The 27,920-nt window shown below is 38.4% G+C and overlaps 2 protein-coding genes across 12 annotated transcripts in view; both read left to right on the forward strand.

The window, feature by feature from the left end:
- Positions 1-19,917, forward strand: part of CALD1 (caldesmon 1) — a 208,842-nt gene extending 188,925 nt beyond the window's left edge. For 6 of the 11 annotated variants that reach the window (XM_081282836.1, XM_081282835.1, XM_081282839.1 and 3 more), the window contains 7 exons: positions 1,331-1,471; positions 5,908-5,951; positions 6,363-6,444; positions 8,338-8,475; positions 8,886-8,981; positions 14,387-14,467; positions 17,537-19,917. In XM_081282836.1, coding sequence (XP_081138962.1) covers positions 1,331-1,471; positions 5,908-5,951; positions 6,363-6,444; positions 8,338-8,475; positions 8,886-8,981; positions 14,387-14,467; positions 17,537-17,545 — 591 coding nt within the window. In that variant the 3' untranslated portion in view covers positions 17,546-19,917. The remainder of the gene's footprint in view (positions 1-1,330; positions 1,472-5,907; positions 5,952-6,362; positions 6,445-8,337; positions 8,476-8,885; positions 8,982-14,386; positions 14,468-17,536) is intronic. The other 5 variants (XM_081282833.1, XM_081282840.1, XM_081282832.1 and 2 more) reach the window with 2 other exon arrangements.
- Positions 19,918-27,065: 7,148 nt separating this feature from the next.
- Positions 27,066-27,920, forward strand: part of AGBL3 (AGBL carboxypeptidase 3) — a gene marked incomplete at its 3' end in the record, with an annotated part of 86,613 nt that continues 85,758 nt past the window's right edge. The window contains exon 1 of the mRNA XM_081283317.1: positions 27,066-27,866. The remainder of the gene's footprint in view (positions 27,867-27,920) is intronic.

The following is a 27,920-nucleotide window of genomic DNA, read 5'->3' on the forward strand; positions in this document are numbered from 1 at the left end:
CTAGAACTTTTTGAGATAATGATCTCTCATCCTTCAAAATATGCAGAAAATATTTCAATGACTTTCTGACATGAATTCTATTCACATAGTTTTCCTAAACTATGTGAAAAGTTTGGATAAAACATTCCAAGGTCAACTTTGAATAAGTCAAGAAACTTTGATTGGAAAGTATTTGTGATGGTAGAGTTTTATAATCAGACATACCTGAACTTGTATCCTAACTCTGCCACTTAAGAAGCTGGGACCTTGGGAGAATTGCCAGACGACTCTGTCTTGTTTTATCTGTGAAATAATATCTACTTGGCAAGTTTTTCCTGATGACTAAATAGATCATTGTCTTCACAGTGCCTAGCCCCAAATAGGAACCCCAAAAGTGGTAGTTATCATTATTCTTATCATTATTACTATGTTGCTTAGAAGAGGAGAGTATCAGGAAAAAACAAAGGGAAATCATGACCTCTTAGAACTGGATTACACTTGGAGGGTTATTTTAGTCTAAAGTTCTACCAAAGCAAAGCACTGGATCCTTCTGTAACATCCTCTGCTAGATGGACATCAGTCTGTGCTTGAGAATACCAGTGATAATGATTTCATGGTTTGAAAATGACAAAAGACTGACTAAATCCCTCAAGAAATCATTCACACAAGACAGGCAACTTGATCAGAGCTCTGAATTTTTTGCCTGACAAAGGACAGAACTGAGTGTTCTAGGCCAGGAATAGAGGCAGAGAGGGGTTCATGAGTCAGGTTATAAACATCTGTAATTTCACCACTAAGTCTCAATATGGACATCATTTTGGTTTTGTCAAACCATCTAAAATAATGCATAATCAATAACTAAACAGAGGGCTAAAATGTAAATGTATTCAGTTGAGACCAGGGGCAACCCTAAAACCATCTCTTGTGCAATTTGGTTAACATAGTACCATGGGTTGATTAAATTTTTTGCATAAATGTTCTTGTTTTTAACAAATCTTCTAGGAAATAGATGGGAAGGATATTTGTGTTTGTTGCACTTATACAGAAATGAAGAGTCGGTATTAAATGACTTACAGGATAGTAAGGCTAATGCATCCCATTAAGGGAATCGACCATACTGAGCATTAATCTCCACACTTTAAGTAGCAGATGTTTAGTGTCTACTAGGAATCCTCTCTATTTTTCAGATGAAGAAACTGAAACATATAGCAGATAAATAACATGGCAAAGGACATACAGTTGCTGGAGGGGGGAGTCTGTTGCCTTGGCTGGCGTTCTTTCTCCCAGAACACTCTTCCCCTTCCCCTGAAGCCGGCCCTGAAGTCCTTGTTATTTGTTCTTTCTGTCTTAGGAAGAGAAGAGGAGGCTAAAGGAGGAGATTGAGAGGCGAAGGGCAGAAGCTGCTGAGAAACGCCAGAAGATGCCCGAAGATGGCTTGTCAGATGACAAGAAGCCCTTCAAGTGCTTCACTCCTAAAGGCTCATCTCTCAAGGTATTTCTCTCCCCTACAAAACCTTCGTATAGTATTCCTCTTCCAACAGAACCTGGCTCTAAACCCCCGTTTAGTCATGGATCATGAAGGCCTTCCTCTGCTTCATTTCTCTCTTTGCCATCCTTCTGTTCAGACTGCTGTAAGAGGCCTTAGACTGAGTAATTTATGAACAACAGAAATGTCTGGCTCGCAGTTCTGGAAACTGGCAAGTCCAGGTCAAGGTGCCAGTAGATTCAGCAGCTGGCGAAGGCCTGGGCCTCCCAGATGGCGACTTCTCATTGCCTTCTCACAGGGTGGAACGGAAAGGAGGCCCAGTGGTGCCCCCTCCATCTCTTGTGAGCACTAATCCCATTTATGAGGGCTCATCCTCGTGACCTGGCTCCTTCCCTGCCTTGCAACACCAGCACACTGGGGATTAGAGCTCAACATACGAAATTTGGAGGATCTCGAGCACAGTCCCCCTCTTTTTCAGCTATTTCATAGCTTCTCTTGTTTATAACATTTGGAAAGGAAAGAAAGAGGTGAGATTTGTATCTGTTGTTAATGTGGCACTTTGATATACATTAAGATGACATTTGATGATTCTCAATTTCATTGATCCATTCTCTGTGTACCTCATTGCTTTGAGCGATTGAAAATGGAACATTTAAACTTTATAAAATGAGCTTTTAGAGCATTTGAAACTTGAAAAGGACTTATACTGCTTTGCACACTGGCTTCATCATCTTTAAAAGAAGGGCTACCTTTCACATTTCAAAGCTGTTATCATGGGAAGAGATGAAAAGCGACTTGGATAGGGTCCTTTGCCAGGACGAGTTTGGTCCTACTCTTGCCCTCATGGAGCAGAGTTTCTGTGTGACAGAAGTGCTTCCTAGAGAAGGGAAGGAGCTCAGCCAGGGAGATGATGGAATGGTTGATGCAGGGAAAAGGACAGCAGACTCAGGAAAGCACTATCTGTTGCTTATAATCAATGTCACGTATCTTTTGCTTTGAGGGTTAACATTTAATTGAGCACCTAGCACAGTGCCTTGCATAATGAAGATACTAATAAATATTTGTTAAAGGAATAGATCAAAGAATGAATGAATCTTGAGTGAAAATTTTACATTTTTATTCTATCCTCATTTTCCATCAGCCTAGCTAGGTTACAAAGTATCAATAAGAAGCAAAGACAGCATACAATTATAGCCAGGCTCCAGTGGTTGAGGGTGTTCGATGAGATCATGTGATGTAGCACTCAAATACAATGAAAACCAGTTACTTACATTTTATAGTTATTACTTCTTCAGATGAAAATCAGAATATTTTATCTTCAAATAACTTCACTTAGTCTTTATGATGGTCTGGTTCCTTGTCCATTTGGGTCCCAAATTGACCATAATCATGCAACATACCATGACATTTTGGCCAATAATAGACTGGATGTTCAGTGGTGGTCCCATAAAATTATATCACCTACTTACATCATAGCTGTCTTGTTTTTGTAAGTATACTCTATTATGTTCACATAACAATGAAATCACCTAATGATAGCACATTTCTCAGAGTGTATATCTTACTTTAAGAAATACATAACAAGATTTGTATTGGAACCCTCATCTTGAGGTCTGTTTCAGGGAAAAATCCTAATTAAGCCACAGAGGAATTTTGTTATTTAGTACTTGGTATTTGTCATATACCTCATGTGTGCTGTACACCGTTAAGAGCAGTATGAAGCAAGTTGCAGGCCCTGTGATGCTAACGTGACTGACTCACAGGAAACAATTCAAGAATTGCAGAGGGAATCGAATGCTAATCATTGAGACCTCAGCAAAGCAGAAGGAGTAGAGAGAGGCTTCATGTGGTAGACAGCTTTATTTATCAGCACTGAAATTTGAATTTCATAGTTTTCTTATGGTAAAAAATATCATTCTTCTTTGGATTTTTTTTTTTGCATTTAACAATGTAAAAAATTATTCTTGAGAGCTAGGCAAAAAACACAGACTGCATTATTCCCACTGGGCGAACGGGCCCTGGATTGCAGGCCAGGCTCTAGAAGAAAAAGGAGAAAGTAAATAACTTCATCAGTTCTGCCTATCTCTGCCTGTACAGTCCCCAGAGTCCAACCTGCTCCCAGTCTGGGTATTTTGTTCCTGGCTCAACCAAGGAGAAAAACCACACTCTGTCTTTCTACTTGCTTTAAGATTCCACTCCAGCTGAGCTTTCCCTGAATAGTCTTGATAACGTGAAGAAACCAGTGGTTCTATAGGCTTCCAGATGCTACTCTGTTTTCCAGAGAAACTACAACTCTTGTCTCTCTTCTTTGATTAGCTCCTGTTGGTCAAATGCCTCGACTTCCTTATTCCTGGTCTTTCCCTCAACCCCACACCTGGCTTTCCATTTCATCTAGCCCTCCCCAAATCCCTTTATCAACTCCCTCTGGTAAAGAAGCATGTGTAAGCCATCAATTAGAGAAGATGTTTAAAAAAAAAAAGATCAAGACATTTATTAATTTCTTCATAACAGGGTCAGGCACATTGCTATTTGATATTGTCAAATAATATAAAATATTTGATATTATTAAATATTATCAAAAAATGTATTTTGTTAATTTCTCATGACTTCTGTTATCTGAGAAGCTCAGAAACTGGTCTCTCATTGTTAAACTATGTTAGCAGTGAGTAATTTTTATACGTAAAACAAGCAAAGAATAAACTTTAAATTAATTTAGAGGTTTGTATAATTATTACTGTTTTCATGTATTGATAGTGAAGCATGGAATAGTATCAATTTTCTAAACTTTGATGGTCTATATATAATCTCTTCTCAAGACAACACTGCCATCTCGTGGTCTTTAGAGAAATTTCCCTGGTCGGACATTCAATAGAACATTGAATTTACAAATTCCATACAAATTGTTTCATTCCTTTCAGCCATTAAGTTAGGGCATTTTCCCAACAAGAGGGCATCCATAGGATGGTGAGTCCCAACAAAACACAATGAGTCAAGCTGGATAAGCTATTCCAGAAACAGGAGGTGGGATTCTGAGCACCTTGGATGTGAATAACTGTGATGGCCAAAGTGAGAAGGATGCTCCCTGAGCTGGAAGGATGCTTCAGTCTCAGCTCTGCCACCACCATGAATTCTTCAGTTCCACCTCCCCACTTGCCCCAACTCCTTGAACATGAATTTCTTTGTTAAAACTGTCCTTTCCCCTCGAACCTGCACTTCCATTCTCACTTTCATAAATTCAATCATGAAACTGTGAAAACTACAAACTGAAAGTATCAAACTACTGAGAAGCCTTCTCCAACTCCCCCCAGATACTTGCTTGCCTTAGACATACCATTTTGTTCTTATCTTTAATAGGGTACCTACCATTGGTTTTTTAGCATTCTGTTTATGTGCTTTATATTCTTCCCTACTAAATTTGTATGCTTCTTAAGAGAATGAGTCCTTGTCTCTTAGTCTGCTCAGATTGCCATAACAAAACCCCATAAACTGGTTTATATATGCTAGATGGGCCGTTCAGTGGTCTTTCTTTCTTTTTAAACTACAAACTTCTTTTTGCTACTAAATCAACATTGTACATCACTGAAACTTTATCACTTAAATTCATACATTCTTTATAAATCAATAAATATTTGTTGACTCCATGTGGTACCCAACTCCAGACTGGAGATATTCTCTGCTACACATTGTCCATCAATATTAGCAAATAGTACAGATCTCTTGATGTATGACTGCCTGTTCCAAAGCAAACATGTGCTGAAAAGTTTTTATGTTCTACCCTGTCCAGGTCAGCCTCAGAACCACCTGGACGATAGTTACCTACCCTAGGCTGATGTGGTTGAATGTCCCTCATCTCAATCAGTTTAGACTAGAAAATTACTATGGAGTGAGTGGCTCAAAAAACAAACATTTATTCCTCACAGTTTCGAGGCTGGGATTTTTGAGATCCATGCCAGTATTGTTGGGTTCTGGTGAAGCTCTCTTCCTTCTTTACAGATGGCCAAAGAACAGACGGAGTAAGCAGGCTCTCACGTCTTCCCTTATAAGGGCACTGATCCCATTCCTTAGGGCTCCAACTTCATGACCTAATGACTTCCAAAGAGCGTCACTTCCAAATGCCACCACATGGGAGTTTGGATTTTAACGTATGAGTGATTAATGTGGCAGTCATTATAATATTTTAGAAGCACTTTTTATCATTTGATTCTTAACTTGCTTCCCACACTTTGTATTTCTCTACTTATTTTCACTATCCTTTGCCAATCCTACCTTCACCTCCCAAATCTCCATCAAATGCCTTATTTGTATTTTCCCCAGCTGAGCTGCTGCAATATTGTCCTAATACCTTTTATACATTCTTTGGTATTTTTATTCACCGGGTTCAAGAACAATAGTAGCATGGGCTAAAAATATTAACAGGATTTATTTTCTTTTTCAATTCCTAGATAGAAGAACGAGCAGAATTTTTGAATAAGTCTGTGCAGAAAAGGTAAATATGGTTCAATTGGGAATAACTAGCTATTATATACATGGAAATATTCTTCTACCCCATGAATGAAGTTTGGTGGATCTAATTAGATAAATCGAATATATATATCGACATATATATATATATATATATATATATATATATAGTGTGCGTGTGAGAGAGAGAGAGAGAGAGAGAGAGATGGGATTGAATCCAGGAGTGCTTAACCACTGAGCCACATCCCCAGTTCTTATTTTTTGTTTTTGTTTTGGGTCAGAGTGCCACTAAGTAGTTGAGGGTCTTGCTACATTGCTAAGGCTGGCCTTGAACTTGCAATCCTCCTGTTGAAGCTTCCTGAATCACTGGCATTACAGGTGTACACCATCACACTTATTTTCTCTCATATTTTTATGCATGTGTTTATTTATTTAGCAGTGGTGTCAAAACAACTCATCAAGCTGCAGTAGTCTCCAAGATAGACAGCAGACTGGAGCAATACACAAGTGCAATTGAGGTGAGAATTGGCCTACAATATTAACAGGAGGTATTGGTATTTTTGTTGTGGTGCTGTTGAACAGAAATAGGCTCTGATGCCCTTTATTCACTCAGAATAAAGAAATCCAGGAGCCACTGAGGTGTTAATGATGTTTTACTGTACTTTGCACAAGTTATGGAGAAATACAGTAATAAAAGATAAATATAAAATGTAAATAAAGTTATAAAATATAATAGTTACAGAAGAGTTTTAAATAGATTACTGCTCACTACTTTCAGCCTGTATGTTCTGAGTGTTATTCTTTTAATGAATGAGTTTATTGGTAGTTAACTATATTGTGTACATGTTCACAGGTGTGTCTTCGCTATCCTCAATTCTTTGTGCAATATATTCTTATATCTGATTTAACTAGGTCCCTTACAATTTTGCTGAATCCTCTTTTGTTTATAAAATGTCTTACTATTAAATAAATAATAGTATAAATTAATGTAAAGATTATAGACAACTCAAGTTTGAAGGACAATAGTTTTGTAGGTTCTATCTTACTTGAATCTGATTGACCTGGAGGTTTTACTGTATTTGGAAATAATGTGTATTTCTAATGACACTCAGAGGACAGGTCTCATTGACTAAGGTACGTCTCTAGTTTGTTCTCTTTATGTAGACTTCAGTCAATGCTTTTAGCCTCCTTCTGAATCAGAGTGTCTGCAATGAAGTAATTATATTAGTTTGTTTTTTCTCATCTTCTTTGTACCCTTGAATGGAGATGCCTATAAGATAGTTTGCAAACAAATGATAAGAGGAAATAAGAAATGGAGAGCTCTGGTTTGTCAAATTATAATAATCAATAATATTCAAGTCCTAACACTCGAGATGTGATTTTTACTCATAAGATTAATGTCCACTAAATATAAGACAAATTGCAGTCAGCAATTTTCTGTGGTTCAGTTGGTCTTAGCACTAATAAGTCTAATGAAATCGAGACAGACCCTAGGGGTGCCACTTATTATAGTTGACCATCTTGACCACAGGCCACAGAGCAAGACCAGAGGAAAAGTATCTCAAATGCATATCTCCCTTACTTACATCCATTCTTTCCTCCTTCCAGTGTATTCATCATGCTAAAATATCTCAGTCTTTTAGTCTTGAAGCACTTCCCTGCTCCAGAATATTTGCACATGCTGTTACCTTGGCATAGAACAGAATTTGTTCCTCTTGTTCCCTTTATCACTTCTGAGTCATTTACCAGGTCAGAGTAGTCTGTTTATGCCCTCCAAACATACCATGTTCAGTATTCTGTCCCCTTTTGCCAGGCTTTATAATACTTATTATTTCTCATTGAACTTTCCACAGTGTGAAAGAAACACTTGTAACTAGTTACCATCTTTCTATTGAAACCTAAACCCACTGTAGCTTACAGAGCAGACTTTTGCCCACCTTTCAAGCATACTTGAATACCCTCTTTTATTCAGAACCTAGCAAAGTTGCCTGCCCATAGTAAGGATTTAAAATGTATCTACTGAATTTAAAAAGTTAGATATTACCTTAAAAATAAATAACACCCCATTAGAAAGCATATTTCATTTTTGAAAGCTCTTACAGTTTATTTTGGGGGCTATATGTCTTCAGAGTACAGTTTTGTTTTTGTTTGAATTTTTTTAAGCCAGTCAAATTTAGCAGTGGGGAGTTGTATATCAACTTTAGTAACACTAATGTTAATAAGTTCTGATAACCCACTACCATGGAATCAGCCCAGAGTACACTTTTACAACAGAAATTATGGCTTATTTTTGGTGAAGGTGTATACACAATGAAATTTTTGAATGATCCTCTTGAGAAAGATCAGCTTTCTGTAATTTTACAAGGACAAACTTCTCAGCACCAATCCTAAAGATAATTCACCCATTTCAGGGAACAAAAACTGCAAAACCTATCAAGCCAGCAGCCTCTGATCTTCCTGTTCCTGCTGAAGGGGTACGCAATATCAAGAGCATGTGGGAGAAAGGGAATGTGTTCTCCTCCCCGACTGCATCAGGCACACCAAATAAGGTAAGCGTGTGATTTTTGTCTTTTAAGTTTAGAGGAGTGGATTTTTTCCCCTCATTTTGTTTTAGAAGTCACACTAGTTGGTAATAAAAGCACTGGTAAAGGTGCAATTTGTACTTTGTTTTGAAATGACCATAAAAGCATGTTTAGGGCAAATGTACTCAGGAAACGATCCTGTGTACTAGACCTGGCCATAGACCTCTAAGTAAAATGCCTGGGGTTACTTGCTAACTCTTTGGGTTGGGATGGCGTGAGGTACACAAGAAAGAAAAGCAGATATTCCTTTAATATCAATATCATTTAGGTTTATGGTTCTGTAAAATAATACTTAATGGTACTTAGGGGTTGCTTTCAAGATCCCTTCCCAGATTAAGTTTACTTTTTAATTTAATGTTTTGGATGATTGATACTAGGAAACTGCTGGCCTGAAGGTGGGAGTCTCCAGCCGCATCAATGAATGGCTAACTAAAACCCCGGATGGGAACAAGTCACCTGCTCCCAAACCTTCTGTAAGTAGCTGCAGGTTTTTCTGAGTTTCTGTGATCTCGGCTTCCAGCAGCAGCAGCAAACGGGCAGTTGGTCTGTTGATTTAGGAAAGAAGGCGCTTCTGCTGTCTGCTGAGCGTCAATCAAGGAGGTGTGCACCTGGAGGACAGTCCCCGGCAGCCTTACCGTGATCACCCAGAGGGTCAATGGAGCCATATTATCACCTCTCCACCCCGAGAGGAGGACTTAGCCAGAATGTAGAGCAGTTCAAACTTAGACCCTTCACTGGTCTATTGTTTAGCTTCTATTCTATAAACTACAGATAGGAATTTGAAAACAAAATGTCAAATTACTTTGGCTGCTTCTCTGTTATGAAGACTTCTACCCGATTCCCAAAAGAATGTATACTGGCCTTTTTGAACCCATATTTTCTAATTTACCTAGTTTCTATAACTTGGCATAAAAATGCAGTTCTTGGGTAGTTGTTGAAATAATTGCTATCATTTTATTATCAGTACCTGCAAAGGAAAACCATAAAAAATTGGAAATTAGATAACTTGGGGCCATTTTTCCCATAACCAGTAAATTTAGCAACTAGAAAAACTGATTATGAGTGTTGTTGTTGTTTTAAAGAGAGAGAGAGAATTTTTTTAGTATTTATTTTTTTTGTTTTCGGCGGACACAACATCTTTGTATGTGGTGCTGAGGATCGAACCCGGGCCGCACGCATGCCAGGCGAGCGCGCTACCTTGAGCCACATCCCCAGTCCATGAGTGTTGTTTTTAAAAATCTAAAATTTTCTCATTTATCAAGTGTAGCTATATTACTTAAAATTTTTTATTTTAACCTTCATTGAGTGTGTATGATAAGTGCCTTGCATATAAATACCCTATTATGTATTGCTGAGCATTCTGTTAGGTTGGCTGTATACCTTTGTTGGTACCCAAGGAAGCAGAGTTAATCGACATAAACCCTACATTCTAGAAGGAGAAGAGAAACTTTCTAAATACCAGGTCTCTGGTGTTGAGCCACAATAGCATTTAATTGTATCTGTCCACTCCACATATAATCTCTAAAGTCACTAAATTTAAATTCTATAATTTTCCAATTAAAAAAAAGACATGTTTGTTTTTTAATTTTTATTTTAATTTTTTTTACATTTAGAGACAGGGTCTCACTAAGTTGCTTAGGACCTCACTAAGTTGCTGAGGCTGGCCTTAAACTCACAATCCTCCTGCCTCAGCTTCCAGAGCTTCTGGGATTGCAGGCTTGTGCCACCACGACCAGCTGCATATCCTTCTTAGTACAATTCCTTGAGGCTATTAATTACTATTCAACCCAAGACACTTTGCCTGAAGGTTCACAAGAAGCATAAACAGTGTAAACGCAATTTTCAATTGGAAAATCTTTACATATTGACCAACACAGCTAGATATAGGAGAGGAAGACCTGTAAAAGGATACAGTGGAGACAAGAAAACATATCTCAAAAGTATTTGCTCTTTAGTGCCTTAAGTTTCCCAGTACCCATAACTTACAGAGTATAAATTATTTCAAAAAACAAACCATGACAATTTGTACAAAGCTTCTGATTCTAGGCCAATGACTAGTAAACTTTTTCAATTATGGACCCCTTTGAAAGCCTAATAAAATGTAAGGAACCTCTCCCACACAACATCTACAAGTTCAAGAAGCTCATAGACCCCCTGGAGAACTCTCAAGATAGAAAAGGAAAAAGGAGGGAAAGATAATGTTTTCCTCTTTGAGTATGGCACATTAATAGAGGAAGTGGTAATTTTTTTCAGGTTTATAGCATTTATGATCTATTTCGTTCCTATACCAACTTGTTCTCAGAAATTTAATCCCTACTTGTTTATCAGCAATTTAACTATAGTCTTATCATAATCTGTATGTCATTCTAATGGAAAGATTTAAAAGATCAAATTCAGTTATTATTATAATTGGCATAACCATGCCAAAGTTCCCACATACTAAATAATAATTTTCTAGGATTATTGTTGGCTAATGGCTTCCTAATAAAAGGCAGAATGGGGAAATTATGGAATCAATGTCTGCTTTACCTACAATTTAGCAAGTGATTTGCTAGACCACCTCCTGGAAGGTAGAGGTTAAAAAAACAAATATGGCAGTTCTTATGATTTTAGTGATCTCTTTCTTCACATTTGATTCTGTGGACCAAGGTGGCTTCCTGAAAAAGGACCATATTGGAAGAAATCAAAATGTAACTCATGTTGCAAATAAAATACTAGGTCTCATGTACTTATTAAGCCACTTTAAGCTTTATGCGTGCTCCAGTGGTAGTAGTAGTGACCCATATTTTAGACCTAGCCTCCCAGCAACATGTCAGAGAATGGATAGCAACAGGGCATTCTCACTGGGAGAGAATATGACTTGGAGTTCAGTACAGCAGACATGTGTAGCCCAGACAATATTGGTCCAACAGAAGGGTGAAGTTTTGGCAGTGTGGGAAGCGTTGGAAGAATCCTACAGATGCCTAAACATAGGCAGACAAAAAAAAAAAAAAAAAAATCCAAGAAAGGTGGTTTAGAAAAACAGCTCAATCAAGGATCTTGGTCTCATCCATAGGATCTCACACTGTTGGCCTGCAGCTAAGATCTGTGTGGCTTGACCCACACCATTGTGCTGTATTTTCATTTTTAAGAGTATACTTTGTCCTAAAGTATACTCTTAAAGTATACTTTGAAGCATAGAAAGCTGAACTCTTGAGGTTGTTGATTCCCTCTTTTCCTTAATTTCTTACTGCCAAGCCTCTTTGGCCATTGGATGTTTCCACCTTGGTCCTTCATGGAAAACTTGTGAGTTTGACACCATTCAAACTCAGGCCAGACTGATCCTGAGCCCAGAATGTCAAAAGATTCCTAAAAACAAGGACAATTAGGAGAGTCATAAAGCTGTCTTCTGATTTGGGAGAGGGGACAGTTTACAGCCAGCTCATTGCTTCTATTCCTTGATGTAGGATGGAGGGAGGAGAAAGTTAGGTTTGTGCTTGCATAGAGATATGTGGCCATTAGGACTAAACCAGTGAGAAATTAATGGAACCAAATGGTCTTCATCCAGGGAAATGCCAAGAGGAAGGAAAACAGTAAATCGTAGGATTAAAGTGTTGACTTCTAAGCTCACTGCAGAGAAAAACATTGTCTACCAGTAGAAAAGTAATAATTTTCATAGATCTTAAGAATTACATGTGCTCAGAACAGTTTGCCAACTCAATAGTATTTGGAATTCCTGAAAATTAATTTATATAAAATTAAACATTGACCTATAGCAGATTTCTTACTGGGACATTTAAGCTGTTTGTGCATAGAATTTATAGGATTTCCGTGTCATTTTATAACTGGAATTCAATTCTAAGTGTCTGTTTTGGCTGGTTTGTCTTATTCTTTGTGTCTGAACTGCATGTTATACAGTAATTAAAAAGCTAATTTGTCTTTCTTTTTGTTTAAAAAAAAAAAAACACAACCACCAACAGTGTCTTTCTCAGCTGGCTTCTCTTCTTCCCTCTTTGGTCTGGTTGATTGGAAACCTGCCTCTCCTGCCTTCATTTCTCCCTCTTCTTCCGGAGTGGGTCTTTCTCTAAAATGTAGTCTGGTCAGGTAATTCCATTTATATTTCCCCTTTGATCTAAGGATGCTAATGTTTCTTAAAACTGACTCTTTAAACTCTTTAAGTAATCTCCAAAGATTCACTGGCAGAATTTAAGGAAAACGCAATCCATTTTCTCAGGTAGAAGAAGCTTCATGTGAAAGAAAAATATTTGTTCCGCACAAATCAAATAAATAATGTGATAACAGCCACTTTCCCGAGTTTCCATCAGCACGTTCCTAATTATACTTTGCAAAATTTCAAAACAGTCTTCCAGACAATTTGGCAACTTTTACCTACATTGGCAAATGTAGTGAAATTCTTAAAAAAAAAAAAAAAGGTCCTGATTTGTTGCTTAATGTTTCCAAGTTAAATAAGTATAACTCTAATAGAATATCAGGAATTCATGCCACAGCAGAAATCCAGAAATTCAATAAGATTAAGGCAAATCTGAAATGCTTCACATGGTACCATTTAATAGTGCATTTTCAGTGTTGAGATCTCAATGCTATGTATTAGAAATATGTTCAGTTAGACCGGTGTCCATGGATAAATGCAATTGCTGTGAGCTTTGCCTTCTTAAATGAGAAAAGAGTTTGCCAAAATAAGCAGTACTATTTCAGTAAAACACATTTATTTTCTACAAACTACCTTTTGCCAAGTACTAATATAAGCAGATGCTGGAAGAAAAGTAAATGGAAACAGAATTTTGGATCCTCATCCAAACAAAATTAGTTATGAGGCAGTAAATAAAGGCTCAAAGCTCTATAACTGTTATAGATCATATTTTAGTGTTTCCTTCCCAAGATCCCCACATGTACTTACATATGTCATTGACTCTCAACTTCCCTTATGGGTACAATTTGCAATAGACATTTATTTTTGTGGGGCTAGGTTCTTCTGAATTACCCACTTGCCCCTAGGAAACACAAAAGGTTTTTTGGTGGGAGGAAAGTACAGTTAGAAAAAGGTTTTATCTGGGCTATTATACTCCAAGACAGTGATCCTAGTGGCAAGGGGTTTATTTGGGAGGTGAAGAAAATACTACAGGGATTGAGATGGGGAGAAGAAAGCAGACAGTAGGGACTGTGTTATTAAGCAAGTCACTGAATGGGCTGTTAAAAGTGAATCTCGCTGGGGAAGCCCTGGAACCCTGGAGAACACATGCTTCTAAGACTTCCTACCCCAGAGCATGAAGAGGTCTGAGAAGCATTCTTGTGCCTGTGCTCACTGGTCAGTGGTTGAGAGATGCTCCTGGGATATGAACTATGCAGGCAAGCGGGCATCTACAGCTAGAGAAAGGTCTGAGACAAAGAAGTGCAGTGTTGGCAACCAGAAGTCACGCACTAAAGCCGTAAGGGCTGGGGATGTGGTGGGGTACAAAGAAAGAAAGTTAATCTACAAGGGAAAAAATGCTGATTAAACCCCAAATAAGTTATTTTTAAATAACCCATGCTCTATTCACTTTTCATAGAAAGTTAGAAGTAGTCTACATTATTTTAAATATGCTTATATTCTAATTTCACTGTTTGATAAACAGTAAATCTTTGGTGAAGGACAAGGACCCAGATGCTGTATGTCATTCCAGCCCATTCTCATGTCATCAATCAGGTTGAGGTCTTTATAAAATCAAATAACAGTGAGTGATCCTTTTAATTCCATCCACTTGAGTTCACTGGGGTCAAGTGTACTAAACAACAAATTAATCCAAACAAGACAATGGATGTGGTGATTGATTTAGAGCTGGTCAGAAAATATAAATGGCTACCTATCAAAGGCTTCTGCTTTCTCTTCTTTCTGCATTAGGACTTGAGGCCAGGAGACGTAACTGGCAAACGGAACCTCTGGGAAAAGCAATCTGTGGATAAGGTCACTTCCCCCACTAAGGTAAACTCTCTGAAGGACTGGTATTTTAGAGGTTTCTTTTCTTTCTTTTTTTAAATTGATTTTATTTTTTAACTATATGGCTGCAGAATGCATCACAATTCTTATTACACATATAGAGCACAATTTTTCATATCTCTGTATGAAAATATATATATATATAAAGTATGTTCATACCAATTCATGTCTTCATACATGAACTTTGGATAATGATGTCCATCACATTCCACCATCATTGCTAACCCCCTGCCCCCTCTCTTCCCCTCCATCCCTCTAGAGGTTTATTTTCTTAATGAACCCTGCCATATAACATTTTGTCAAAGGAGAAATACCATTGACCCACAGTTCCATTGCTGTACTTAGGAAGATCAGCAGAGATGGGCACATGGGGTAACAGGGGTCTACGTATCTTTGCAAGGACCCAGTGTGATGCCACAGTCATTTGGGGAAAGCAGATCCTTGGGGGGAAGTGCCTGTTTTCCTGAGTAGACAGATCCAGACCTGTTTTCTAGAGCCATTCTAGGAAACACTGCCAGCAGCCTCAGGCCCAAGGTTGCCATGGCAATGAATTGAAATAATATTCACAAGTAAGGCAAAATGTGCTACCCTGTGAAAATTAATGGCTAGGAATGCTTAGAATGCCTCTTTTACTTTTGACATCCTCCGGGTAAAGGGAATGCTCATTCTTCAGAAAGGGGGCTCTGGACAGTATCTAAAGGATGCTCAGACTACAAATAGGGCCCCCTTGTTATACAAGGAGCTAATTCAACTCCTAACTGAAGCCCTTCTCCATTTCAAAAAACAGATCCAGTCTTCTCCTTTAATAGAGGAAAAATTAAAGAGAGACCAACAGGGAGTAAGATTAGACTGCTTCTTAGTGGACATAGAACTCTAGGGACTGAAGCACTTTTTAAGCAAACTCAGGCCAAAGAACACATCAAAGGCAACTAGAGAACCACTGGGATTCACTGAAATGAGAGAATTACTTTCCCTTTCCTATTTTCCACACCCTCTTAAGTCTGGTGCAGCTGCCTGGGTATGTTACTTTATCTTCTCTATCGGTTATATATTGCTCCTTCATTCCAATAAATCCCACTAGCCCAGCCTCTCTACTTAAAATGATTTAAATAAGTTCAGATTTCCAAATGATTGCTAAATATATAAAAAGCACCTGGTAGGAATGATCACCACTACACACCACTGTGAGGGAGCATCCACCCTACGCCAGGTGCTGTTATTATCCCATTTGATCCTCCAGCCATGAGGCACTGAGAAGTTAAGTAACTTTCCTAAAGGCACAAAGGAAATAAGCAGCAAAACCTGGATCGTTAGTGAAGCTGACCTGAGCCTGTATTCTTATTCAGCAGGAAATGTATAGTTTTAAATTTTCTTACATTAGTTTCTTTTTTTATTAATTTTTTAAAAAATAAATGACAGCGGAATGCGTTACAATGCTTATCACACATATACAGCACAATTTTTCATATCTCTGGTTGTATATAAAGTATATTGACACCAATTTGTGTCTTCATACATGTACTTTGGATAATGATGTCTATCACATTCCACCATCCTTCTTAACCTCTATCCGCTCCCTTCCCCTCCCACCCCTCTGCCCTATCTAGAATTCATCTATTCCTCCCATGCTCCCCCTCCCTATCCCACTATGAGTCAGCCTCCTTATATGAGAGAAAACATTCGGCATTTGTTTTTTTGGAATTGGCTAACTTCACTAGCATTATCCAATGCCATCCATTTACCTGCAAATGCCATGATTTTATTGCTGAGTAAAATACCATAGTTTTATTGGTGGCAGGAGACAGGAAGAATTATGTTTGTTTTTTTAAACAAAGGATGAACTTATTGGCCTAAGACTTCCTGATCCTTCTAGCATAGATAACTGACCTTTCAGAAGTGGCAGTCCAAGTGTTTATACATCCTCCTCTCTGAGCTGTCCATAGTCCGTCATCACAGGTACGGTGGAATCCCTCCGGACATACTTCTCTTAGCCAGAGCTCTAGGAAGTGGAATAAAGATGACCTGGAGTGTCAGGACTCAGAGAACACCACTCATATACAATCCAGCCTGAATGGCACTCCCTGGAACTGTGCCACATGGTGGGACCAGGTAGGAGGGTGACAGTTTTCACACACCACCCCCTCATCCCTGGTCTATGCTGCTGAACTCCTTCTACAGCAATAATATGAATAGGCCCACCAGACCCAGAGCTGAGATAAGGAACCAGTAGATTAGGTTGGTCTGCTCCAAAATGCCAAACCCACTACCTACCTGTCACGCCACCCTCCTTTGTCATGAAAATGCACAACACATCGAAAATGCAAATTCACCACACCTTAATATCTTTTAGGACCTCAGTAAGGATTTTTAGCAGCTAGATAAGAGGGAAGGGGAATAGAATAGAAATAGAACTGTGGGTCAAGCACAAGGTCTGGGTATAAGAATAACAGGGAGAATACAGAGATTGCTAGTGGGGGGAAATGGGAGAAAACCAAAGATGAGTGTACCCTGCTTCTTCGTTGTATGTTGCTGGGGCCCGACTGACTGCCCGGTCATGTGTGTCTATCCTGGATGTAAACCTCCCTTTTCCTCCCACCCCTCTGCACCCCTAGAATTTCCTGGCCTTTCAGTGAAGCTTAAAACAACCTCCTGGACTCTGAATGACACAAGCAAAGCCAAAGTTCAAGATAGGAAAAAGGAACATACAGGAGAAAGCTAGGAAGAGTGAAAAAAATCAACAGAAGAAAAGGGTAGCCTAAAAGACATATATGAATAGAATGTAAATAGTAATTCTCCCTTTCATAATTTTTTGTTTAGACTTTTAGTTGTAAATGGGACACAATACCTTTATTTTATTAATTTATTTTTATGTGATGCTGAGAATTGAACCCAGTGCCTCACACATGTTAGGGAAGCACTCTACCACTGAGCCACATCCCCAGCCCCCATTTATAAATATTTATTCCTGCCACACTATGTTTTTTTTTTTTCTTCTGCCATAAGCCATCTGGGTGAAATACTCTGGGCTGTCGATTTAAAGTTCTCTTCTCTTAGCAGGTTTGAGACAGTTCGAGAAAGAACCCAAGAGCTCAAGACGCCGGACCACCTCAGTTGTAGAGGGCTACTTGCTCTGTTTTATATTTATGTCAGTTTACAAAATTGGGTTCATTTTCTTTTGTTTTTCAATATCCCAGTAAACCAATGTATATGATCACTATATTTAATAATCACATCTAGAGATGTTCATGGTAAAAGTACCGCCTTTGCACAGGAGCCTGTTTCTAAAGAAACCCATGCTGTGAAATAGACTTTCCTACTGCTCGTGTCTGAACAGCGATACCAACCACATTGGAGTCACCAACAGGAGGTTAAGGTTGCCTGAGGAATGTGTGCAGTATCTAGGAAAAGGAACCATAGTTGTCGTTGTTGTTAATACAGAGGTCATGTTGTTTCTGCACTTTAGAATAAAGCATGGAAGAAATTATCTACATAGGCCATGGTAACTGTTTCTGAAAGTAACCCGTTTTGGATTTAAAATTCTGCAATAATGATGTCTTTTTTAAAAAAGAAGATGTACTGTTAAGATATTACTTTTTTTCGTGCTGATTCATATCTAAATTGGATTATTATTTTAGCTGACAGTGGTACTGATTTTTTTTAGGTTGGTTGCTTTTGTGGATTTCTTTGATAGTGTAGTAGCCTGACCCACATTTTAGATTACCCAATTATGTATGTATGTATGTATATGCATACACGTATACAAACACACTAACAGTAGAGTGCTTTTCATGTGCTAGACTATTATTTTTAGTAGTATGTCTTTGTAACTAGCCAATATCACAGCTCTTTAAAAATTAAAAAAACACAATATTATATTAATATTTCATATTTGCCAACAGAAACATGGCAGGTAGGTATGGAAATGTTTTCAATGCCCGATGACTTATAAAAAAGAAAGTATTGAAAAGAAAGATTAGAAGTGTCAAAAGGAGTTGAAATTTTCTATAATACATAGTATTTAGTCTATAATTCAAGACAATTTTTGAAGCCCAGTGTGAATTTTACAAAATCTACTGTCTGAATCAAATTCAGCCTGTAACATTAAAGTTCATGGTAAGTTGGCCAACATGATAGCTAAGGTCTCTTCCTTGGCTAAGATTTAAAGACAAGAATTTCAATGACAATGCTGCACAGATTGGAATTCCAGACAGAGATATAAACAAAGACCAACTTTGGCTCATGTCTGGAAGGGAAGCAGAGAAGTAAAATGAGTAAAATCTAGCATTTAGGAGTGACACCTTCATATACTTTGAAATATTTTTCAAGTTAAACTTTTCTATTTTGTTGGTCATTGGTACTTGTCATAAGTTGATAATGTTCTAAAATTTCAAAAATATATGTGAATTTTACTAGTATTATTTTTTCCCCTGAGTCCTTATTGACTTACCATTTTTATACACACAATCCAGATATCTGATCTTATTTTAGCATGTAAGTCTTTACTCTTCATAATAGATGATGGAAGATACACCGGTATCTTGGCAAAATGTCCTAGTATAGACATATACATACAGCTTCACCAGATTAATTTCATACCTCAGTTGACTTAGCCAAAATTGTCTTAGGCTCCATTCCTGCCATACTGAGAGAGCATCCCAAATAAGTATGTTATAAGCCACTTCTCCAGAAAGGCTAGCCAGGGAGGGCTGGCTTGTGGAGTAAGCACTGCCTTCCAAAGCCTATCTTCCTCCTAAATCAGGAAAGGTTAGTTGGATTCCCTAGTTTTTAGCAAACCTGGACCAAAGGAAGGAAAGCCACCAATATTGCACAAGCCATCCACCCATGACAGAGTAGACACAAGTCTACGATAAAATGAACTAGAATTCCCATGAGACTCCCCTGTAGAGGATTCCCATCATTGGAGTGAAATGGTTCAACATCTAAATTAAGGCCAGTGGTGAGGGAACATTGTTTTGCTGAACTTTTGAACAAGAGCTTCTCCTGATCACTGTTCTATGTATTTTCTAGAAAATCTAAAGTTGAGAAAAGAATGTACTGATCCTGACTTTTATTCCAATGTTTGGAAGGAATAAGTTTTAAGGTAGAATTTTTGTTCAGTTTAAATTTAATCTTTGGTAAAACAAATTTCTCGTTGACTTGTTTAATTACAGTTCTCTGTTATCTTTAAGAGATAAAACTGCAAGCTGACTAGCATGTTCTGTGAATCTGCCATTCTTTAAAATGTTATAAACACTTGATATTTTTCACTGATAATTGATCGCTGCAATAAAAATATATTGTGAAAATGCATCCACAATAAATGGAATTCCTCCAAATGTTTTTGCCTCACGTAATTTTATATACTATATTGATTGCAAGAGGTGTGACTGTTAAAATAAAGATGATGGCGTGGCAAATCCTGTCTTTCACCTTGACTGTTGGTTTCACTCTTTTAACAAAAAAAAAAAAGCATTTTCATATTTTTTAATGCTGTGTGTGTGTGTGTGTGTGTGTGTGTGTGTGTGGTGCTGGGGATTGAACCCAGGGCCTTGCGTATGTGAGGCAAGTATTCTACCAACTAAGGTATATCTCCAGCCCCTTAAATGCTTTTTATTAGAGATAATTTTCTAATAAAATAGTCAAAATTGTTCTAATGTGAACAACTGACCAAACATGTATGGAAAAGGTTGAAAGAGGGAATATTTATTTTTTCTTAAAGATAAATCTATCAGACTTCATCCTCCTCCTTATTCCCAGTATAGTCACATACCACTCCTCCTGATTCTAAGAGGGGCATAGAAACATACCATTCATTTAATAAATACTTACCACTTGCAGGGCTATGGTAATTACATTGGAATCCAAATATATTTTTCCATATCAATTTTGCCTAGTAATGTAGCAGTAATTGATCCAAAATCTGAGGTTCTCACAAAAGTTCTAAATTGTGGGTCCGAGCCTCTGAACAGTTCCCTAAATTCTATCAATAAGATTGGCAAATTAAGTTACCATAAAAACATACACTAATATTTTTATTGCCATGTCCTAACAAGAAGGATAAGTCTGGATAAGATATTTGTCATCAAGATCAATTTACAAAATTAAGCAGTGAAAGAATCAATCTGTAGTACTAGTACAAATTGATAAGATTAGGGGCAAATGAAAATTAACTTTATAATATACATATCCAGGATATGACCTTTAATACATACTGTAGTTCCTTGTTTGATATGCAAACCAGTAGATATTGTAGGTTTTTCCTACTCTTGCTTGCACATGTGCTCCAACTAGAAGAAAAAATAAGAAAAAAGATCTCATGATCCTAAGCATATGTTCTTCCATGGGAGTTAGAATACAAACTAACAAGGTCTGGATCCACGTATAATGTCTATTTGTGTCACGTTTATTAATTATGTTGTCCAAACATTCTATGTCCTCTCTGATTTTTCCTTTGTTCTATTATTAAGAATTGAAAAATATCTCCCATTATGATTATAAATTTGTCTATTTCCCCATATAATCCTGTTAATTTTACTTTCTGAACTTTAAGCAAATTTAGGTACATTAAAATCTAGAATCATTATATCTTCCTAGTGGATTTAATATTTTATCATTATGAAGTGATCTCTTTGTAGCAAAGATGTTTGCCTTAAAGCTTATTTTTTATTCTGAATATTGCTACTGTATCTTTTTTTCCCATAGCACTTGCATCATATAAATTTGTCCATTTCCTTTCAACTTTTGTATATCCTTTAGTTTTAGATGAGTGGCTAAAAATCATGTATTTGGGGTTTGAGTTTTAATTCAATATGATCATCTTTGAGTTTCTGCTAGAGTATTTCCTCGTTTCATCTTTAGTGTAATTACTGATATTTTTCATTTAAATAGCTTCCTAGCCATGTGCCACCTGTACTGTTACTTTTCTTTCTTATTTATGCCAGGGCTGCTCCTGCTTCAGAGCACCTGCAGATCTACAACAGGCAGCTTGAGAGGCTAAGCTTTCCTTTTGGCAATGGGATTTAGCTAAAGGGGAATAAAAAATCTTCTAATTGCCAAAGATGAGGGCTTTCCAGCCGATTGGGTCTCCAAAGAGCTGTTTCCTAAAAGAAAGAGTGAACTTCAAGTCATCTGGTCTTCACACAGATTTCCACCTGCCTTGATTCTGGGGAACAACTATATTATTATAGCAAGGAGATAAATGATAAAGATAAGAAGTTATAAAACATTGAGTAGTGATTCAAGAATTCTAAGAGATAAAATATCACAAAGCTGTAACACATGATTGTCAAAGAATATGTAGTAAATAATAATCAGCAGTCAAAGGGAGGACAGGAATACTTCAGTGTGAAGTAATTGAAGAAAAAATATTTCCTTATAGGTTTTTACATGCTCACAAAAACCCAGTGTACCCAGTGCCAGTACACATGAACAGGCTGCATAAGCGATAAGAGGATGGTTTCATGAGGAATTCAATTTATAAACTCTAATTAGATGTACTGTCGATTTTTGTAGTAAAATTCCTAGAATTCTGAGAGGTTAATTTGTTTTATGACATTTTGTGATTCCCAGATTCATCGTTCTTTTATCAACTCATCCCTGTATCTCAGCTCCACAAATATTGACTTCTTGCTTCACTCTAGTGCAGTTTCAGTAGCAGAATTTTGCCCAAGTCATGTTTTCAAAAAGAATGCTTCATCAAGATAAGATTTTAGAAGGTTCAACTGGTCATTTCTACCCAGATAGGAACTTTCACAGATATTCTAGGATTTTGCAAAAGGACTACAATCATATAGAACACAAGATTAGTGTAACTGGTTTTCAACCTCATTCAGCACTCTTCTAAATAAAACCTGCCATCTTTTGTCTTGTGCCTGTCAACATTTGTAACATAGGTGCTTGGAGTTTTTGTCAAATGATGGAAATCAGTTGTCCTGAGTTCAGCAGGGCTTCTGCATCCTTGGTGAACATCGGCATCAATAATGGGCCTTTTTAGTTATGTAGGTTCCACTCCCAGCAGATTCTTAGTAGATTTAGAGTTGAATTGTCAACTCTTTGCTATCCAGAGAAAATTACAGACTGTCATAGTAGGTCTGGGTGAGGCCTGAGGTTTTGCATTTCTAATGGGTTTCCAGATGATGCTGCAGTGGTGGCTGCTGCTTTGAAGACTACATTTTAAGAAGCAAGTTCTGTCTCTCAGCCTGTGCTCTTTTTAAGAATGTATGCTTAAAAGATTCCCACTGAAAACAACAGAATGAGAGCACTTACAGTGACTTAACACTTTATGTATGCTAAAAACATAATCCTCATAACAACACTATCATGTAGGTGTCATTATATCCCCATTTTACAAGGAAACCAAGGCACAGAGATGTTCAATAACCTGCCCAAAGTCACAAAGCTAAATATTCTGGTTCCCCAGTAAACACCTTTAATTCTCTGTTTCAGTAGTTCTCAAAACTTAGGGTGCATCAAAATCACCTGGGGAACTTGTTAAAACATCCATTGTTCCACCCCAAAGTTTCTGATTCCATAGGTCTGGGAATGGGCTTTAGAATTTGCATCCTAACAAATTTTCATATGATGCTAACTAAGGCTGCTCATCTCAGAGAACGTACTTTGGAAACCATTACAGAAGCCATGAGGAAATTGGTGGCTCTGACCACCCCTTTCACATGTTATGAATAAATATGTAAGTGCTTTGAATTTTACATGTGTTTCACTCATTTAATCTTCTCAACCCCACAAGATGAGTACTACTCAATTCCCGATTATCTCCACTGTTGTGGTTTGGATATGAGGTGTCCCCCAAAAACTCACATGTGAGACAATGCAGGAAGTTTCAGAGGAGAAATGATTGGATGGTGAGAGTCTTAACCGGATCAGTGAATTAATCCCTGATAGGATTAACTGAGTGGTGACTAGAGGCAAGTGGGGTGTGGCTGGAGGAAGTGGTTAATTGGGGGGCGTGGCTATAGGGTGTATATTTTGCATCTGGAGCTGGAGTCTCTCTCTCTGCTTCTTGATCACCATGATGTGAGGTGCTTTCCCCGGCCACCCTCTCCCACCATGATGTTCAGCCTCACCTCGAGCCCCAAGGAACAGAGCCAGCCTTCTCTGGACTAAGACTTCTAAACCCGTGAGCCCTCCAATAAACTCTTCCTCCCCTACAGTTGTGCTGGTCAGATCCTTTAATCACAGCAGCAAAAAGCTGTCTAAAACACCCCACTTTACAGTAACTAAATGGAAGCACAAAGAACTTCAAAAACTTCCCTGTAGTCATACAACTGTTTAGTGGTAGAATATTTGACCCCCAGCTGTCAGCTACTGAGCTCCTGCTCTTAAGGACCCTGTCCCCACCCCCCTTTATCTCCCCACCCGTCTGCCACAAGGGAGCATTGCCTAGGGGCGAGCCTTGAAGATAGTGTCAAGTCAGAGCCACTGCTTTCCTGGTGAAGCTAACAGATAGGACAGGATGTGAGTCCAACCATGCAGCCAGTAACTTGGCCAATTAAGGATACCTCGCCCCTTGGGCTCTCCGGCCTATCCTCATCCTAACACAGCGAGGAGCTAGAAACTAGAAGGAAGACAGGATGGATGGAAACAGCCAAGCACCAACCTCCCTCCCATTTCCCGCATTGCCAGAGCAGGGACACACCTAGGCTGCTCTGAGAAGTTGGGAGAAGGGGAACTTTGAATTAAGTTTGAAATTGGAAGTTCAAAACGAACTAAATACTGAATCTAAATACCAAATACCAGAATAAAATTGTTTTAGGAGTTGAAAGAGGCTGAAACATTATTAAATTTGGCCAACATATCCTCGGAAGAAAAAATATCACCACTGCACAGTTCAGGGACAGTTACTGAGCAGGAAAGACCATGTTTGTTTTTTGTTTTTTGGGTTTTTTTTTTTTTTTTTTTTTTTTTGCCATGAGATTTCACACTGAGCCTGAGAACCATTTGTTCTCTTTTGAATTAATTTAGCCTGATGTTTGTTGAGCAGGTAGGGGACATACCAAGTGCTAAGGGGAATTACTGCTTCTTTGTAGTCTCCAAATAAAATGAATTCTATTAATGATAGAGAGATTAGGAAAAGTGTCTTTATGGGAATTACTCTTGAGCTGAGTCTTGGTTAGTTGCTGGCCTGATTGGAACTTGGAGACAGTTTGAGAGGTTTGACCTGATACTGTCATCCAACACCCAGATGGTCTGAGGAAGATCCAGAATGGTACCGGACTACTCCTGGGTTCCCAAGCCCTAGTATGACTTCATCAACCAAACTGTGGTAAGACCTCAAGGGCCCCATGACCACTAACTTCTATGATGTCATAAATAACTAATTGCCCTTTAGGACTTTATTCTAGTTGAAGTCTGTTCAATAAACTCAAATTGATATAATTACACAAAGTATATTCCCAACATAACTTATATTTGACCATATTGCTAAGATGAACTTTCTCCTGATTCCCACACAAGTGATTAGGCCTTTGGGGTATGGTTTTGGTTGTCTGCTCCTTTGTTTTCTTATTCCACTTTTTAAAAAAATATTGCCTTTTAGATTGCAGTCTTGTAGTAATCTCACCAAAAAAGCAGAAGAGGGAAAATTGCTGCAGAAGTAAATCTGCAGGCAGATGTAGCTATACAAGGAGTCTGACCAGTAACTTTCTCAGATCATAGGGAACTAGAAGGAAAGCTCAGACTGATAGAAAGTCCTTGGTGGAAGTTGACTCTAGTCCACCTTAACTTATAAGGAAAAAAAAATCATTTCTTTAAAGTGATACCAACTCCAGCTAAGCTTTAGCTGAACTGTACTACCCTGTGTAATTCACAACACTTCTCTCCCAAGAATGCATCCCTGTGGAGAATTCTTTGTTCCCTGCAGTAGCCTTACATTGGGCACAGTCCCTGACATGCAGGGAACATCCAATAAAGATTTGTGGAATTCATGAAATATGAAGGTGTATGATTTTCAAAGTTTTGTTGAATTCCTAAGCATTTTTATTATGCACTAAGACAATTTTCCTTTATAAGGATTACTTGACATATTTGGACCTATAAATATTTGAACTCAAAATAATGAGACTTGGATCCTAGCTTTGCCATTTATTTCTTGTATAACCTGATTAGATCTTTCCTAGGAGCTTTATCTTGTGCATCCAACATCCTATACCTTGTAACCATAGTAAAATCCAACAGAAGAAACACTTAAAGGTTGTTTTAATCCGTTCTCTGTTGCCAATAGCACAATACCAGACTGGGTACATTGAAAGCAAACAGGTTTATTTGGGGTCCTGGTTCTGTAGGCACAAGGTCAAAGGACCACTTATGGTGATGGTGGTCTTGCTGACAACATCCTGAGGGGATATGGGGCATCACATATGTGTGTGTGTGTGTGTGTGTGTGTGTGTACGCACACACACACTTCTATACTGGTTCTCACCCCTCTCCTTACAAAGCCACTAGTGTTCAATCATGGGGATTCCACCCAGATAACTATCTAATCCTAATCACCTTCCAAAGGCCCCTCATCTAAACATCATAGATTGTTTTTACCCTCTTAAAACTTCACAACAGAGATTAAATTACAATATATGGAGCTTTGCAGGACACATTCAAATTATATCCAAACCATAGCAAAGATTCTCTGTGCATGTCACCTTCAGTGATGTTTGCATAGCATAAAATTAGGTATGATGAAGACTTATTTTCAAAAGAGCTTATCTATTTTCTCAAGCCTGGGCCTAATGTGGAACGTTCAAATTTCTAAGTTGCTTATCTAAAAAAACCTTACTTTCAAAAACTTACAAAAGCCTATTTCCATGCTTAAACCATAGTGCTTTGCTTTTATTCTACTTTCAAACTGCTATAATCCATTATCTTCATTAAGACTCCAAATATCTGTAATTCTTTTATTTTTTTAAGCTATCCTTGGAAAGCTGTTCCAAATACATTTAAATTATCCACTGGAACTAAAGATAAGGGAAAAATCAAAATAATATGTACACAAATAATATTAAGCCTGTTATGGAAAGGTCATATGTAATTAGTTGAGATAATACACATAGAGTGATTTGCCATGCCCCAGAAGACAGTAAATTTGTTAGCTAATGATTATTATATTTAAAGAATATCGAAGCTAATAAGAATTTTGAGAGTTCATCCTAATATGTTCATGACTCCTCCAAATCAACACTTACGGAGAAAATTTTCATTTTTCCGAACAAAATTGTGCAGAATGGAACTCACCGTGCATACAAAGACCAACATTCGATTTACTCTTCTAACATCTCCAAGTAGTAGTTGCAATTATTGCATCCATTTAAAGGATGAGAAAGTTTAGTCCAGAAAAATCAACTTGTCCACCGTCATGCTGTTAAGATCAGATGAGCTCCAAAATACAAATCTTTTTTTCTTTTTGCAATTTATTTTTTTATTTTTTTTATTGATTATTTAAAGCATTACATAGCTCATGATATATCATCTTTCATACATTTGACTCAAATTAACAAGTATGCTTTACCGCCTTCTCTGAGTAAAGGCCTGACAACCAGTTGGCATGCAGAACAGGAGAGACTAACTGCCTTCCTAAATCCTCCCATAGATCCCAACGTCCTAACCTACCCCCAACTTCTCTGGTCGCCCAGCAACTTTATCCTGAGGCCCCATCAAACCCCGCGGCTCCATCTCTCCGCTAAAGCCTGGGCTCAGCTTACCGCTGCTGCGCTGGTTGCTAAGTGATTCCGCAGGATGCACGTGGTCTCGCGAGAGCGGGCCGTTGCCTAGGTAACGAGTGGCCTGGGAGTGGTTGAGGCTGCTAAAAGACAGTGGAGCTCCTGCTACCTCCAGACCCGGGTGCTTCAAGGAGTTCTCGAAATAGTCTCCCAGCACAAGTGGGACGAAAGACCTGGGAGTGAGGAGGGGCCGCCTGAGGCGGGACGCAGTGCAGAGAAGGAAGGAAGGTTGGAGGCGGACGCCCCTGCGGAAGCGCGGGCGGAAAATGAGCTCCCCCGCACTGTGCAGCGTCCTGCAGGAGTGAGCTGGGCAGACTGCCACCCTGTATTGTGGCGGACTCGGGCCCGCAGGCTTCTGCTGCACACGTGGGAGCGCCCCTTACACCTCTGCTGGGGCTTTGCTGACGCCAAGGTTTTACTCCACTGCGGGTCAGCACGTGGTGAGCCTCCTATGCACGTGTAAGGAAACGGAATCGAGAGCTGGCCTGTCCGGTTTTGTAAATTGGCAGTCTCGATACTAGAGGAGTCGCCTATGCGCAGTTTTCTCAATTGCATTTGTGGTTCTTTGAGATGGACCTTGGACCTTATTCTGGGCAGCCCACGTTCCAGAGCACGCTGTTTGTAGAGAGGAGCAAAAGCCAATAGATTTGAAATTGGTAAATTCCTCTCCCAATCTATAGAACCTTGGCAAGGAATTTCGATTATTTCAT

This window comes from Spermophilus citellus (assembly GCF_964194105.1).
Source record: "Spermophilus citellus genome assembly, chromosome: 3".
Lineage (NCBI taxonomy): Eukaryota > Metazoa > Chordata > Mammalia > Rodentia > Sciuridae > Spermophilus > Spermophilus citellus.